Source organism: Belonocnema kinseyi, chromosome 8 (assembly GCF_010883055.1).
Source record: "Belonocnema kinseyi isolate 2016_QV_RU_SX_M_011 chromosome 8, B_treatae_v1, whole genome shotgun sequence".
Taxonomy (NCBI): domain Eukaryota; kingdom Metazoa; phylum Arthropoda; class Insecta; order Hymenoptera; family Cynipidae; genus Belonocnema; species Belonocnema kinseyi.
Window position 1 is genome coordinate 130,853,546 of NC_046664.1, and position 14,308 is coordinate 130,867,853.

The 14,308-nt window shown below is 34.9% G+C and overlaps 1 protein-coding gene across 2 annotated transcripts in view; it reads left to right on the plus strand.

The window, feature by feature from the left end:
• The window catches only part of LOC117177753 (probable DNA mismatch repair protein Msh6), a 253,143-nt gene that overhangs the window by 40,378 nt on the left and 198,457 nt on the right, over window positions 1-14,308 (plus strand). For both annotated transcript variants that reach the window (XM_033368662.1, XM_033368663.1), the window contains 3 exons: window positions 7,002-7,214; window positions 7,296-7,430; window positions 7,519-7,654. In XM_033368662.1, coding sequence (XP_033224553.1) covers window positions 7,002-7,214; window positions 7,296-7,430; window positions 7,519-7,654 — 484 coding nt within the window. The remainder of the gene's footprint in view (window positions 1-7,001; window positions 7,215-7,295; window positions 7,431-7,518; window positions 7,655-14,308) is intronic.

Genomic DNA, 14,308 nt, shown 5'->3' on the forward strand with positions numbered 1-14,308 from the left:
TTTTGTCTATTACGTTTTTTCATAGCTTGTGTCGTTCATCCAAAAATTTACGTTTTTCATTTTCAATTTAATTTCTTGCAATTAAAACCAAAACTACTTATTCCGTCAAAAAATGATTCATAAAAAATTGTAGTTCTTTTTTGGATGAACCACTTTTGTTCCATTTTTTCCCCTAGCTTGTGTCGCTCGTATCTTGTGTAATTTGACTGCAAAATGACCATTTTAGTTGAAAAGTCTTCTTTTTGTTCAAAATTTAACTATTTTATCAAATTAAAAAGAAAATATATGTATTATCGACTTAAAATTGAATAATTCTGTGTTTGGTTGAAAATGTATTTTCCTCAGTTGGTACTTGAACTATTTGGTTGAAAATTTAATTATTTTGTTAAAAATTAGTCTTTTTACTTACTAGTTCATTTATTTGGTTAAAAATTTAACCAATCTTGTTGATTTTTTTTTTTGTTTTTCTGGAAATGAGTTGTTTTACTAAAAATATAGCTATTCCATTTTTGCTATATAATTGTGAAAAGTTTATATGATTAAAATTTGTTATGTTGGTTTTGAAAAATCAACTCCAATCTTATTGGGGTGGACATTCCACTATTTTTATGGAAAATTATCTTTTTAGTAAAGAAATTAATCTAATTAAGTAGAAATTGCATTTTTCTTGGGTAACAATGCAAGTTTTTTGGTTAAAAATTCAATAATTTGGTTGATAAGACATCCAATTTGGTTCAAAAATAAATTATTTTGTAGAAAATTTACTTCTTGTTGGAAACTCATATTTGGTATTGAAAAGCCAAATTGAAATCTAATTAGATGAAAATTCAATTTTTTGTTGAAAGTTTGTCTTTTTTATTCAGAAATTCATCGTTTTTAGTAGAAATGTTATATTTCTAGATAAATATGTAACTGTTTGATTGAAAATGAATCTATTTTTCTTGAGAATACGAAAACTTAGTGTGAAAATTTTAGTTGAACCACTTATTTGAGAAATTATTTTTTTGTTGAAGATTTATATTTTTAGTAGAAAGTTCGTCTTTTTGGTTAAAATTTGAACTATTTTATTTAAAATTAATATATTTTATCGAAAATTGAAGTGCATGTCCAAGAGTTTAATTAATTATTGAAAAAAATTGTGGAATGGAGGTTTATCTCTTCGGTTAAGCATTGAACTATTTTGTTAAAAAATTTTATTTTTATTTTTTGCTAAAAATTCAAATTTTTTGGTAGAAAATACCATTTTTTTAGAGAAAATTAATTTTTTGTACTTGAATATTCAACAATTTAGGTGATCATTTTTTTCTATTATGTTAATTTGGTTGAATTTGCTCTATGTTTTGTATCTAAGCGTCCTGAACAAATTTCTCCACGGTCGCAAAGCCCAAAACCCTCCGGGTTCCGAGATAAAGCCCGCTGAAGTCTGTAACCTCGGGTATTAGCTCTGCTTGATCGGCTTTTGACCCTACTTGGAAAAGTGGTTTCGGTTAAATTGACTGATTTTTTTATCTGTTGCTTAGCTCGGCATCTTGAACAAATATCGTATAATACCTTTTAAACCTCCTCGATCATCTTGGATCCTGGAACCAAGAGAAACACTCTTTTGAAGTAGCTCCATAAATAATTGGAAATTTATACAACAAAATATAGTAGTTCAGTTATTTCGTTTCAGCACAAATATAAATACTTTCTTTATTGACTCATTTCTTAATATCTCAGAACCACGTGGGAACGTTTGAGACTTCCAATTATTTATGGAGCTACTTCAAATGAGTCTTTCTCTTGGTTCCAGGATCCAAGAAGATCGAGGTGGTTTAAAAGGTATAATACGAGATTTGTTGGCGATGCTGAGCGAAGTAACAGATAACAAATTCAGCCAAATTAACCGAAACCACTTTTCCAAGTAGAGTGAATAGCCGGTCAAGCAGCCCTAATACCCGGTGTTACTGACTTCAGCAGGCCTTATCTCGAAACCAGGAGGATTTTGGGCTTTGCGACCGTGGATACATTTGTTCAGGACGTTTAGATACAAAACACATAGAAAATTCAAACAAATTTACATGAATTGTTAAATATCTAAGTACAAAAAATTTATTTTCTCTGCAAAAATGGAATTTTCTACCAGAAAATGTGATTTTTTTAAAGAAAATAGTTCAATACTTAACCGAAAAGCTTTTTGATTTATATCAAAGTATCTTGAGCCAATTCACTTGAATAAAAAATATTGTTAACAAGTATTATTTATCACTGTTATAAATAAATCATAATATGTAACTTTGTGATAAACAACTTAATTTAAAAAAAAAGATGAACGCTTTAAAAGAGGAAAAACGTTTAAAAACGCTTTTGATAAACAATAAAAAAACAAACAAAAATAAGTATGAAAACTGTTGTAACTAGGTGGATCTTATCGGAATATATATAATATTAAAATAACAGTATTGACTGTTAAAAGAGCGTGGTTTATTAAATGACTATGATAGCGAATAATGACAAGTTGACAGTATGAAATATAACTCAGATGTTATAAACGAATCAAAGCTGTAGCTTGCTTTTGAATCGAACCCATGTCCAATACTTCTCCTCAAGCGTACAGCACTGCACTTCAGTAAATTTCCTTCAAAAATTGAGCAAACACTTCTGATGATTTTCTCTTGATAATCCTTTAGTGAACACATCATCCATCAACTCAGCTGATTAAAGATAGTGCAACGTAATCATCCCACGTTCGAGTGTTTCCCTCATGAAATGATGACGTATATATTAGTATGTTTCGTTCTTGAATGGAAGACTGGATTCTTCGCCAGTTTTTGTTCCCGTTGGTTGTCGCTATAGATTTTAATTACATCTTGATTCCCTAATCCAACTTCTTTGAGGAATCTGTTTAAATATAATGCTTCTCTCGCAGCTTAAGTGAGCCCCATATTCTCGGCTTCGGTGGTTGATAACACCACAGTGCGTTGTTTCATTGCCTCCCAGGTCACTGCTCCATTCGCAAGGACGAACACACATCCATTGTAAGATCTTCTGTCCTGAGGAGATTCTTCCCAATCAACATCAACAAATCCTTACAATTGATTGGAGTTCTTCTCGTACGTGATACCCAGACTCGTTGTTCTACGTAAATAACGTAGAATTCTCTTTGCTGCGATCCAATGCTGTTTTTGATATATACTGTTTAACTGACTAAGGAAATTGACTGAAAATGCTATGTCTAGTCGTGTTGCAACAGCCAGGTACATAAGACTTCCTATTAATTCCATAAAAGGATATTCTTAGTGTTTTTCGGTTGAATCCTTTTCCTCCTTAACGAACTTCGCATTTGCATCCATAGGTGTTGCGGCAGGCCTCGAATATTCCGTATCATATTTTCTTAAAATGTCAAGGCCAGGGCGTTGTGAGTGGCTACTAAACGAGCCTAAGTACTAGTCTGTATCCATTCGACCCTCAGCATGATATGCTAATAACCAAGTTCTATTCTTTATTAGTGCTTCGAATTCGCCTTCAATTGCCTTTCTCCACTCTTCGGTCTCGTTTCCGGTAAGCGCTGTCTTCTAGGAGATTTGTGCGATGTTAGCACATTGAAAATCTTCTTCGAGAGCTGCGTTGCTCATGTTGTAGGCTTTCGCAGGTCTTCCTGGGTTTCCAGTTCTAATGTTTTTAGGGCGTCGAGCTACTCTTCTTCTTTCAGGTTCTACATTATTTTCAGCTTCTTGAAATCCTAAGAAATTTTCACTTTCGCTATCAGAACAGATCTTGTTGTACTTCGTTGACTTCAATTTCTGGAGTTAGTTGAATTGGTGTGTATTATATTTCCACTAAGGTCTTTTATTCGGTTGAATTCTTTTCTCCTTCCTGGATAAATTCTTCGTATTCCTTCGAAGGCAGAAATTCGTTGAGAAGAGTCATATCTCTCGTCATTTCTATTCTTACAGCTTCGGCCAACCAAACTCTGTATCCTTTGGTTTCTTCACAATATTCCAAGAATAAGCATTCACGGGTTCGCTAATCGAACTTGTCTCTTCCGGGTGTCTTATCGAAACAATGTCCTTTACTATCAACATTTTTTAGATGCAAGATACCTGGTAGTTTTCTGTACCATCGTTCGTAGGGTATTTGACCATTGAGACTTTTTGAAGGACATCTGTTTCGTAAATAATTAGCAGTTGCTACAGCTCTGCCCAGAAAGATTTAGGGCGATTCTATTATAACAATAAACATCTTTCCATCTCCATTAATGTGCGATTCCAACGTTCTGCTACTCCATTCTGTTGAGGCATGTAGACAACAGTTAATCTTCGGGTGATGCCCTTCTTGTATAAATAAGCGTTGAATTCTTTGTTTATATATGCTTTCCCATTATCGGATTGGAGACATTTTATTCATTGGCTTTGTCCTCCGATTTTAAAAATTTCACAATACGCAGTTTAGAAAAATTATCAACAAAAGTCATAATATACTTCGCGCCACCTTTAGATTGCGTGCGCATCGGGCCACACAAGTCTGAGTGCACCCTTTCTAATAACTTTGTCTTAAGAAACGAAATCTTGGGAAAAAAACATCGTGAAAATTTTTCCTTGATACACGTTTCACAAACACAAACTTCTTCAACTGTATCAAAATTTATTTCAAGATCTGTCAAAAGCTTCTTCAGATCTTTAAAATTTAGATGCCGGACTCGTTTGTGCCATAACTCTAATTTCGATAAGCTGTGTTCTCCGGATAATAACTTTGCGTTTTTTAGATTTTCCCGAATGTAGTACAGTCCGTCAACTCTCTCAACAAACAACTTTTTACACCCATTTTCGTTCATTTTCGCAGCGCCGATTCTTCGTTGACAGTAATGATGAAACCATATTTCTCTGCTTCACTGGCAATTCACAGCAATTTTGTGACCAACCTTTCCACATCGGTGAAACTTAAATGGAAAGAAGTGCTTCTCTTTATTTAGATCTTGCTTCTTCTCTTTTTCCCGAACTTCTGAGCGTGGCTGCTGTTTTATGAACCCATTTCTTAATATCTCAGTACCACCACGTAGAAACGTTTGAGACAGGAAGACTTCTTGAGTTTCCTCGATTAGATCCTTACTATTTATGTCAACTGACCTTCGCGCCGCACCAACTTGAGTTAGCACCTTCATATGTTCAGAAAAAATTCGAACATGAGGGTACCGATACGTTCGAACTTGATAGAAACCGAAATATACCAAGCTTTTTGAGGATCAGAATCTACTCTTGATTCAGAAATGCTACTCGCTATCAGTTATGGATAACTTTGTTGTGCTCATGTCGCGAGTATCTTTTGGTTCTTCGGCTGAGCTCGGCATCAACAGCAAATAAAATAACCCAGTATAGTGCTCCTGCAATACATCCAGGATGCCGGAAATAAGAATAATGATGACAATGGTGCCGGAATAGGAGAATTTATAGTCGATGTTTAAGAATAGAGATTTTTTAAATGGAAAAAATATAATAAAAAGGACTTAATTGTGACTACGTTATCGTCTTAATAATCGCAAAATTGACTCTACAGTAGACTGAAATACAAACCAATATAAAAATTTGCACAACTTTGCGATCCGAAATCAGAAAAAAAATAATGATTAACTTCATAACAACAAAGACGGAGAGAATGAGGATTACTAATGAGTTTAAGTCCGACTTTGCAACCTCCGCTTGGTGAACTCTGAGTAATGCTAATGCAAGCGTCAACGGTCAGCCGTTTTAAAGTATTTCAGAGTAATGCAAACATGGGTCTGAAATTCAACAAGATGTTAAATTAACATTAAAAAATGTAATTTGTTTTGTTTTTGTTGCCATGGAATTAAATGAAAAGTAATGTTAATTTAAATTCAACAAATTCACTCTATTTACTATTTATTTTAATTTACGGTCAAACTTAAAGCAGAATGTAGAAATCTACGCTCTTTTCATTTGCGGTGTCGCAAACAGGAGTTACTGTTGAAAAAAAACCAATTTGACCTTGAGAAATTCCTTTGACCTTGAACTTGATGTCAAGGTCGCAAACACTCCTTGTAATTGAGTTTAACAGCAGCAAGCCTTTACAATCAAACTTATTTTTTAAGAGAGCTAAAACCCGGTGATACTCTCTTCAGCGGGCCTTATCTCGGAACCCGGGAGGTTTGGGCTTCACGACCATGGATACATTTGTTGAGGACGCTGAAATACAAAACATATAGCAAATTCAACCAACTTAACAGAAACCACTTTTCTTTAAGAAATGTGCGTTGTCCTTTGTATCTGGTATTTTTATCGTAATTTGTAACCTGTAGGATTTTTCTAGGTGCAGTAGTGCTAGAGCTTAGTTAGTATCCTTTGGTTATGACTTTAGCCCAAATATTCGTGCAAGGCTTGTTTCCTTTTTTTTTTGTTTTAATAACTAAACTTCGTCTTTCTGTCTGTTGTCGTGAGAAGTAGTTTTTTTTTCTCGAATTGCAAGCGCAGTAGCGTGATATCTCTTCCCGGAGCAGCGCGCCTTGTCTCACATTGAATCACGCGCCAAGGTGGAAATTGTTACAAGAGAACGGCTGGTCACTACCAGCGGTCCAGCTCAAATATCTTGTAGCTCAAAAAATAAAACTTCCATTGATTATGGGTTAAGAAATTTTCAGTTTTTTAATCTTCGTTAATTTAAATGACTTATGAATTACAAAATACTATGGTAGATTACTTTTTTTCAAATTAAAATTGCTAGGGCAGTCTCAAGGGTCAACCTACTATACATAGTATACAAATACTCTCTTCGGTGTATAATCATTGTTTTAAAATTGGTCAGGTACACCAATTTGAAATTGTTATTGAAACGTCAACATGACATCAAGTGTCGCTTTGTGATAAAATACCATTCTCAAAACAAAAAAATCCTAAACGTGTAAAAAAAGCATTATTGTGGGCGCGAAGTTATAGAGCTTATTATTATTTAAAAATTTTAAAATAGAAAAGTACATTAGTGAAAAATAAGCCACTAAAAATATTTTTCAGGAGAAAATACCCTTGTCATGTATGCAATCTACTCTGCAACCATCTGCTCAAGAACAAAAGTCAACTAAGAAACCTGATACGTGGCCTCATCTGAAATACGATTTTGTACTGCCGAGTAAAATACGGGATATGCAAAAGAGATCAACCGGTCACCCTGACTATGATTCTAGGACTCTTTACGTTCCACATGAGTTCCTCAATAATCAAACGCCCGTAATTATTCAAATGATTGCTATTAATCACATTAATTTTAATGATGTGTCTCTTGATGAAAAACTTTAAATTAATTTTTAGGCAATGAGACAGTGGTGGGAGTTAAAAAGCAAACACTTCGACTGCATTCTTTTTTTCAAAGTCGGAAAATTCTACGAATTGTACCACATGGACGCAGTTACAGGAGTAAACGAACTTAATTTGTCTTACATGCGTGTGAGTTGATTTAAAAATATTACTCTACATTAGTTTAAAAATTATGATAATTTTAATTTTTGGAAGAATTGGCTTACTCTATTTTTAGGGAGAATTTGCGCATTCTGGATTCCCTGAAATAGCGTATGGCCGCTTTTCAGCGAGTTTAATCGAGAAAGGGTACAAAGTTGCAAGAGTAGAACAAACTGAAAATCCTGATATGATGAGCAAGCGTGTTGCTAAAAGTAAGTTTATTGCATTTAGATTAATAATAATAAATTACACAGTCCAGCGAGGCACTTTCCACTGATATTTAAGAGTGGTTTTCACGTAATTTAACTGCGAGTGTAAACTCGAAAAATAAAAACAGTACTTCGATTACATTTTCCTCATATGATTTCTTATCGAGCATTAATTTAAGACCTTTGTAAAGTTAGCACATTGGTTTCGTTCCCTATGATTTTCGATAATGACACAAAACGATAATGTTTAAAAGATAAAAGTAGTATAATTCAGTATTGCAATTCTATTCTGAAGTTGGAAGATTTGAATCATGTTTGCTGTAGTGCTTCATTTAAATCCAGAAATGAAAATATTATTGGGCGTATGTCTAGAAATGTTATCTTTATTTTCCCTCAAAGAGATCCAAGTGAGACATATTAGTAAATAACAAATGGATTTTTGTTTCGAGGTGTTTTGGTATAAAGTATACTGTAGAAATGTTTTTGAAGAGATTCATATTTTAGTTCAAAACTAATTGAACTTTGAATGGTCCATTTTTTATAACAGCTGCTTATCCCCATCCACATTTACTTATGGTTCTCGCGCTTAAAACATATGAAGAGGTAGAATAAAGTTATAAAATACAATGTACGCTTCAAGTTAATTCAAAGAACATCAGTTTTATTCAAGAAAATCTGTTCTTTGTCCAATCCTAATAAAGTTATAAACTTTAAAATTGTAACCCTTGATTTTGAAAATTCGACCATTACGGTTATATTTTGGGAATTTTTTCTAAAGCGTACATATCCTGCAATATGACGTTCGCATATAGAACTCAAATTTGCACACAGTGTGGTTCTACTAGATTGTAATTCACAGGAAAAAAATTCCTGAGTTGCGTTGGAAGGCCCTATTTCGAATGTATTAAACTGTGCTTTCGTATAGAGTAAGCAAAGTTTTGTCTTGTATGTTTTTCATAGATTTTTTTTCAAACTGTCGAATGTTCCTAACTTTTTTTTGCAAAATTGAAAATTTGACCCCCCTTTTTCAAAATCAATAATATCGTTGTGATGTTTCATCCACTTTTTTGTAACCTAAATGACCTAAATGGAAGATCAAGGTTTTTCCCTTTGAAGCCTTAAAGCACAAAATGTAATTTGTTTTGTTTTTGTTGCCATGGAATTAAATGAAAAGTAATGATAATGATCTTATGAGGCCTTTATCAGTGGAAAGATGTAATGCAGTAATGTGGATCAGTAATGCGGTGTTTCAGCAGCTTTTAATACCGCTGGGATGCTTGCTCGGTGGAACTTCTCAGGGCTAATTTAACATCTCAATGATGACTATCGGTTGTTTTTGGAACAGGTCTCTACATTTTACCGGATAAAGGCTGTCATTGTAGCGTTTTAGTGACTGCATTACAGGCTGTATGGGAGCAAAATGCTAAGGATGTATTTTGTATTTTTCAGGCTGGAACCATTGTAAAATTGTTATTATGCGTATTTACAATCTATTACGTGAAATTATAACGCTCGACTTCCCGTTCTAATCCCTCAACTCGTTCTTCCTGTCTCCCTCCTGTCAATATAGTTCGGCGTATTCTTTGCCAACACCAGTGTCCACTTTACATACCTCTCCTCTATCCTATTTATCTCCTCACTTTTCACCCCCACACCTCCATTCCGTAAAATGAGACGCTCATCACTAGCAAATCAAATAATTTGATTCTCCTTACAAAATCATCTGCGAACAACCTCTTCCCCAGCCCCACACAGCTGCCTGATCACTACGTTTGCCTTTCTCACCCTCTCTTTTATATGACCATCCATTCGCCCATTCCTCCGAAACAGGAAGCCCAGGTACATAAACTCTCTCACCTCCTGTACCGCTTTTCCCTTCCACTTCCACTCCCCTCCCTTATCTCTCCCACCTCTTTCCTAAACACCATAACCTTCGACTTGTCCGCATTTAACTCTAACCTATTTCAGTCCAAGTATCTCCTCAACCTTTTAATCATCTCTTTTACGGGCATGCTCTTCGGTGACCACGTGACGAAACTAGTCCCCGGTTATGAACATTTTTTTGGGAACATTTCAGTGTGTCCACAGGGATTGAGAAATTGTGTTTAAAATTCGACAGATTAAATAAAATACACTAAAGAACGTTTGTATACATTCATATGTTTATAATTTTGAAGAAATTTTATTTATAAATTGTTAAAATAGGATATTACCATTCGAGTTATAGCACTTTGCAGATAATTTTTGGTTTGATGCATTTCAGATTTTTTGATTCGCGTATATTGAGCACTGACACAAATTTTCGACTAAATCGCCTAAACATTTATAAAAATTAATATAAGCAATACAATTTGCTTTCCTTGCAAATCAACAAATAAGTATCTGCACACACGTAACCTATCATTATTTTTGGAGCATTTTTAGTGACTTCCAGCGGAGAAAAAAAGAAACTTTGAACGTCGATAAAGTTGAGATCGCGTGACTAATTCGTTCATAAAATTTTTGTGTAGAATGATTTTCATTTTTTGGTCCTAAAAATAAAAGATAAATTTGAAATTGGAAACATTTTAACACCAGCAATGTACTTCGGAGTTCTCCAACCAACTTCCACAATTCTTGACGTCTAATTTTTGACGTTGAATCGATCCGCTGATAACTATTGTTGACAGCGAACCGACCGGCGAGACTCAGCGTCGGACCTATAGTATTTTACTAGAAAACTTTCTTTGTAATTATAAACATTTTGATATTACAAATGTTGCTTAGTGTTTTCTGTATAAATGTCTAAGTCCTGAACACGAGATCTCAATCCGTGTGGATGCAGTGAGTACCAACAAAATTAAAATCATTCTAAACAAAAATTTCATGAACGAACTTAGTCACGTGTGTGTAGATACTTATTTGTTGATTTGCAACGAATGTTCAAATTTTATTTGCTATTTTAATTTTTTTAAGGTTTAGACGATTTAGCCCAAAATTGGTGTCAGTGCTCAACATACGCGAATCAAAAAATCTGAAATGCATCAAAGCAAAAATTATCTGCAACGTGCTATAATTCGAATGGTATTATCATATTTTATCATTTTATAAATAAACTTTTTTTTAAATTATAAACATATTGATGTATACAAACGTTCTTTAGTGCATTTTATTTAATCTGTCAAATTTCAAACACGATATCTCAATCCCTGTGGACACAGTGAACACCAAAAAAAATTTTCATAACCGGGGACTAGTTTGGTCACGTGGTCACCGAAGAATATGCCCTTAAAGCCTCTTCGCTCTTTGCTAGCAGCTCTATGTCATCTGTATATGTGAGTGACCCTATCCTAACTTCTCCTCCTACTCTAAAGCCCTTTACCACTCCGGCTGCTAGCTTATATCCGCTATTAAAATTGGAAAATGGTTGGGCTAAGCGAGCACCTTTGTCTCAACCCCCTATCCATCCAGAAACCCTCAGAGGTTCCCTCCCCTCCTCTCACCCTGTTTTTAGTCTCCTCATGTACCTCCCTTACCCTCTCGATCAGGCCTCTTTCCACTCCCCTCTCTTACATTGCCTCTCACTATCCACCTAAGGGAACGCGTCTTTTAGATCTACAAAAAATGCGTACACTTTGGAACCCTTTTTGGTTAGTTATCTATCCGCCACGTGCTGCAAGACGTAAATATCATCGATATTACTCCTTCTCCCCTTAAAGCCCGCCTGCTTCTCCGGCAATATTCCTTTCCCTTCATAATCCTTCTGCAGACTATCTGAGAACACCATCGCGTATATTTTGTGCGCCGTATTCATTAGCGCAATTCCTCCATAATTTTCCTGCTTCACCCTATCCTCTTTCTCCAGCTCCTTTTCGTGCTCTTTCTTCTTGTTTGAAGAGTAGAATTTTATGTTCTTTCACTTTTTTATTTTGCCACTAAGAAGGCAGATATTTAACTTAATCCTTTTTTTTAATAATCACTCAATAATTATGGTTCATTATTTGCTACAGCGATAGTTAAATGTTTTAAAAATTAGTTTGGAACATTTATTTCGCTTATTGCGAAATTTATTACGTCACACTTTCATACTCTCGTGACACTCTCATACGCCACTTAGGCATAGTATATAAATTAATTTCACCTGCGTGAACATACCACCCGCCTCGTTATTACACCAAAAAATTAAATACATCAAACTCCGACCACGTGCAGAAATCGATTTTATTAGTAACCATTAAAGTAAAAAGAGATGTTAAAAATACAGTTTTATATAAATAATGCAAGCAAAATTTGCTATAAACAGTACAATTAAATTATTTCTTTATAAAGTTAATATAACTTGCGATAACATTTCTTAAGGCTCGCAACAATCATTTGTGGCAGCCCCACCCGCCATGATCAATTAGTTTTAATGATCCTTAATTTCTAATGTTTTGTTAATCGGTAATAACCATATTTTTATAATCGGTTTTTTTATAAACACCTTTAGCTGTCCTTGCAGTTACGGCTCACACGAGATTGTCCTGATCGGGATGGCAAGAAATAACTCTACGCAAATTCCATTTACAGGGACGATTATTGTCATCGCAAATAAGAACAATTTCGCCTTCACTGTCATTTAGTTCTTTGTTTTGCTATTCATGTCTATTTTGCAGTCCGTAAAAATATTCAAGGGACCATCTTTTCCAAAGAAGTTCGCCCAATCTTTATACTAACTCCCACCATGACAAACGGTTTTCTGTGAAATTTAGAACAGATGGTTCTGGAGTTGAGAGCAAATGAGACCCAGCTAGAAAGTGATCAGGAGTTAAGTAGGATAAACTACCTGCGTTATCTGTTCCGTTATTATGTAAGCCTTATGCGATTTATAGCCGCGCCTTATCCCTACTCGAACTAGAATAGGGCCCATCATCTGAGATGGAATTATTGCCTTTTGCGAACGCAAAGCATATATTTGTAAATTAGATTCGTAAGACGATGTTTGGGTAATGAAATTAGATGTTTAGTCTCATAGGGAACAGGGGCGTTTTCTAGACGTCCTTTTACTCGTAATAGTTTGTTTTTATTTAAAAAAGAGCACACAAATTTTAATGAGCTAGACCTATGACCAAAGTTGTTTAATTTTATCTCTTGTATTTCGGAAGAAAGCTCACTTTCTTGTAGATACTTAAGCCAGAAAGTCCTAGATTTATTTAAATCTTTCTTTGGGCCTCTTCAAACCATTAATTATAAGATTGATGAACAGATAACAGAGCTGCGACTCGAATCAATTTCTGCTAAGAAGAATTTCTATCTGAGAGTTTTTCTAAAGGCGATTTCTCGATTTGAGTAGAATATAAATGGACTTCTGATATTTTCTTATTTGTATCTTTTTTGCATAAGTTAAAAGAAATTTTCTTTTTCGAAGTCTCACAGAAATTCTAGGCCAGTTTTCAGAAGGCTGCGATAGAAAGGGCGGACAATCCTACTATTGATAGTGATTTGATAATTCGTCCGGAGTAAGACCGCGTGAAATGCAATCCGCTGGGTTCAATTCCTTAGAAACATGATTCCACTTAGCTTCAGAAATACTTGTCTGGATTACTGAGACTCTATTAGCTGCAAATATAGGCCAAGTGGATGGAGTTTTACTAAGTCAGGATAATACTGTGGTCGAATCTGGCCAGCAATACATGGGAACTAAGATTCATTTCATCCTTGAATTGCTGTAGAAACTTAGACAGAAGAAAGGCGGGACACAGCTCTAAGCGAGGAACACTAGCAGTTAGAATAGGAGCAGAGGAAATTCTCCTTTTTCAAGTAACTCAATTAGTTCCTTTTGTAGATGCAAAAATTTTCCAAGCTGTCCGAGCCACACAATACTTCGTCAACGTATCGGATCTACAAAAATTACGGAACATTTTGCTTGTCTTCTATCATACAATAGCGATAATTTCGCTATCGTAGGATGACAGCTGCCAACTCATTCTGGAGTTTCGGACCGACCATAAGAAGGTCATTTAACGATTTTCCAGAGGAATTATGACTGGAGGCATTAAAAACTACTCGTACTGGAGTACTAATACTCGACTCGCGTTTGATTGGATGATGAGGCAAATATACCGGTACGCAATTCGAAAGAATTTGTTTGCTATCACTTGCAAGTCGACGCATATGATCGAGAGACTCATAGTCCTCAAGAAATTTGTCATACTTTTTTCTGGATCTGTATTTTTTGCGAGTTGCCGTTCCATACTATTGAGTGTAGATAAAGCTCTATGAAGAAAATTTTCGAGAGAATCGAGAGTTTCTTCCTTAAAAGGTAGACGTACGACATACCGTCCCTCTTTAGTACGCCAAAGTGTCTGAGAAAAATGATTCTCACAACGCACAGTGCGGCGAATTAGAAAATTAGGATTCAAACTGATCCAGAGCCTAAAATTTTCATCTGACTCCATCTTGTTTTTAAATTTAATCTCATTGAATTCTGAAGAGCTCTTGTCGATGGCTATTTTGCTAAAAAGGTTCTGTTTGTTTTGCAAGTGGCAAAATGCCAAAAAACTATAATTTTTCATATTTGAGCTGTCTGTTCTGTAGCATTCATTGATTTTACCTCGAAAAGGTGAAAAACTGATAGATTTACAATCGATTAACAAATTCTGATAACTTAGATGAAGTTCGTGCAATCTGCTCTATTTT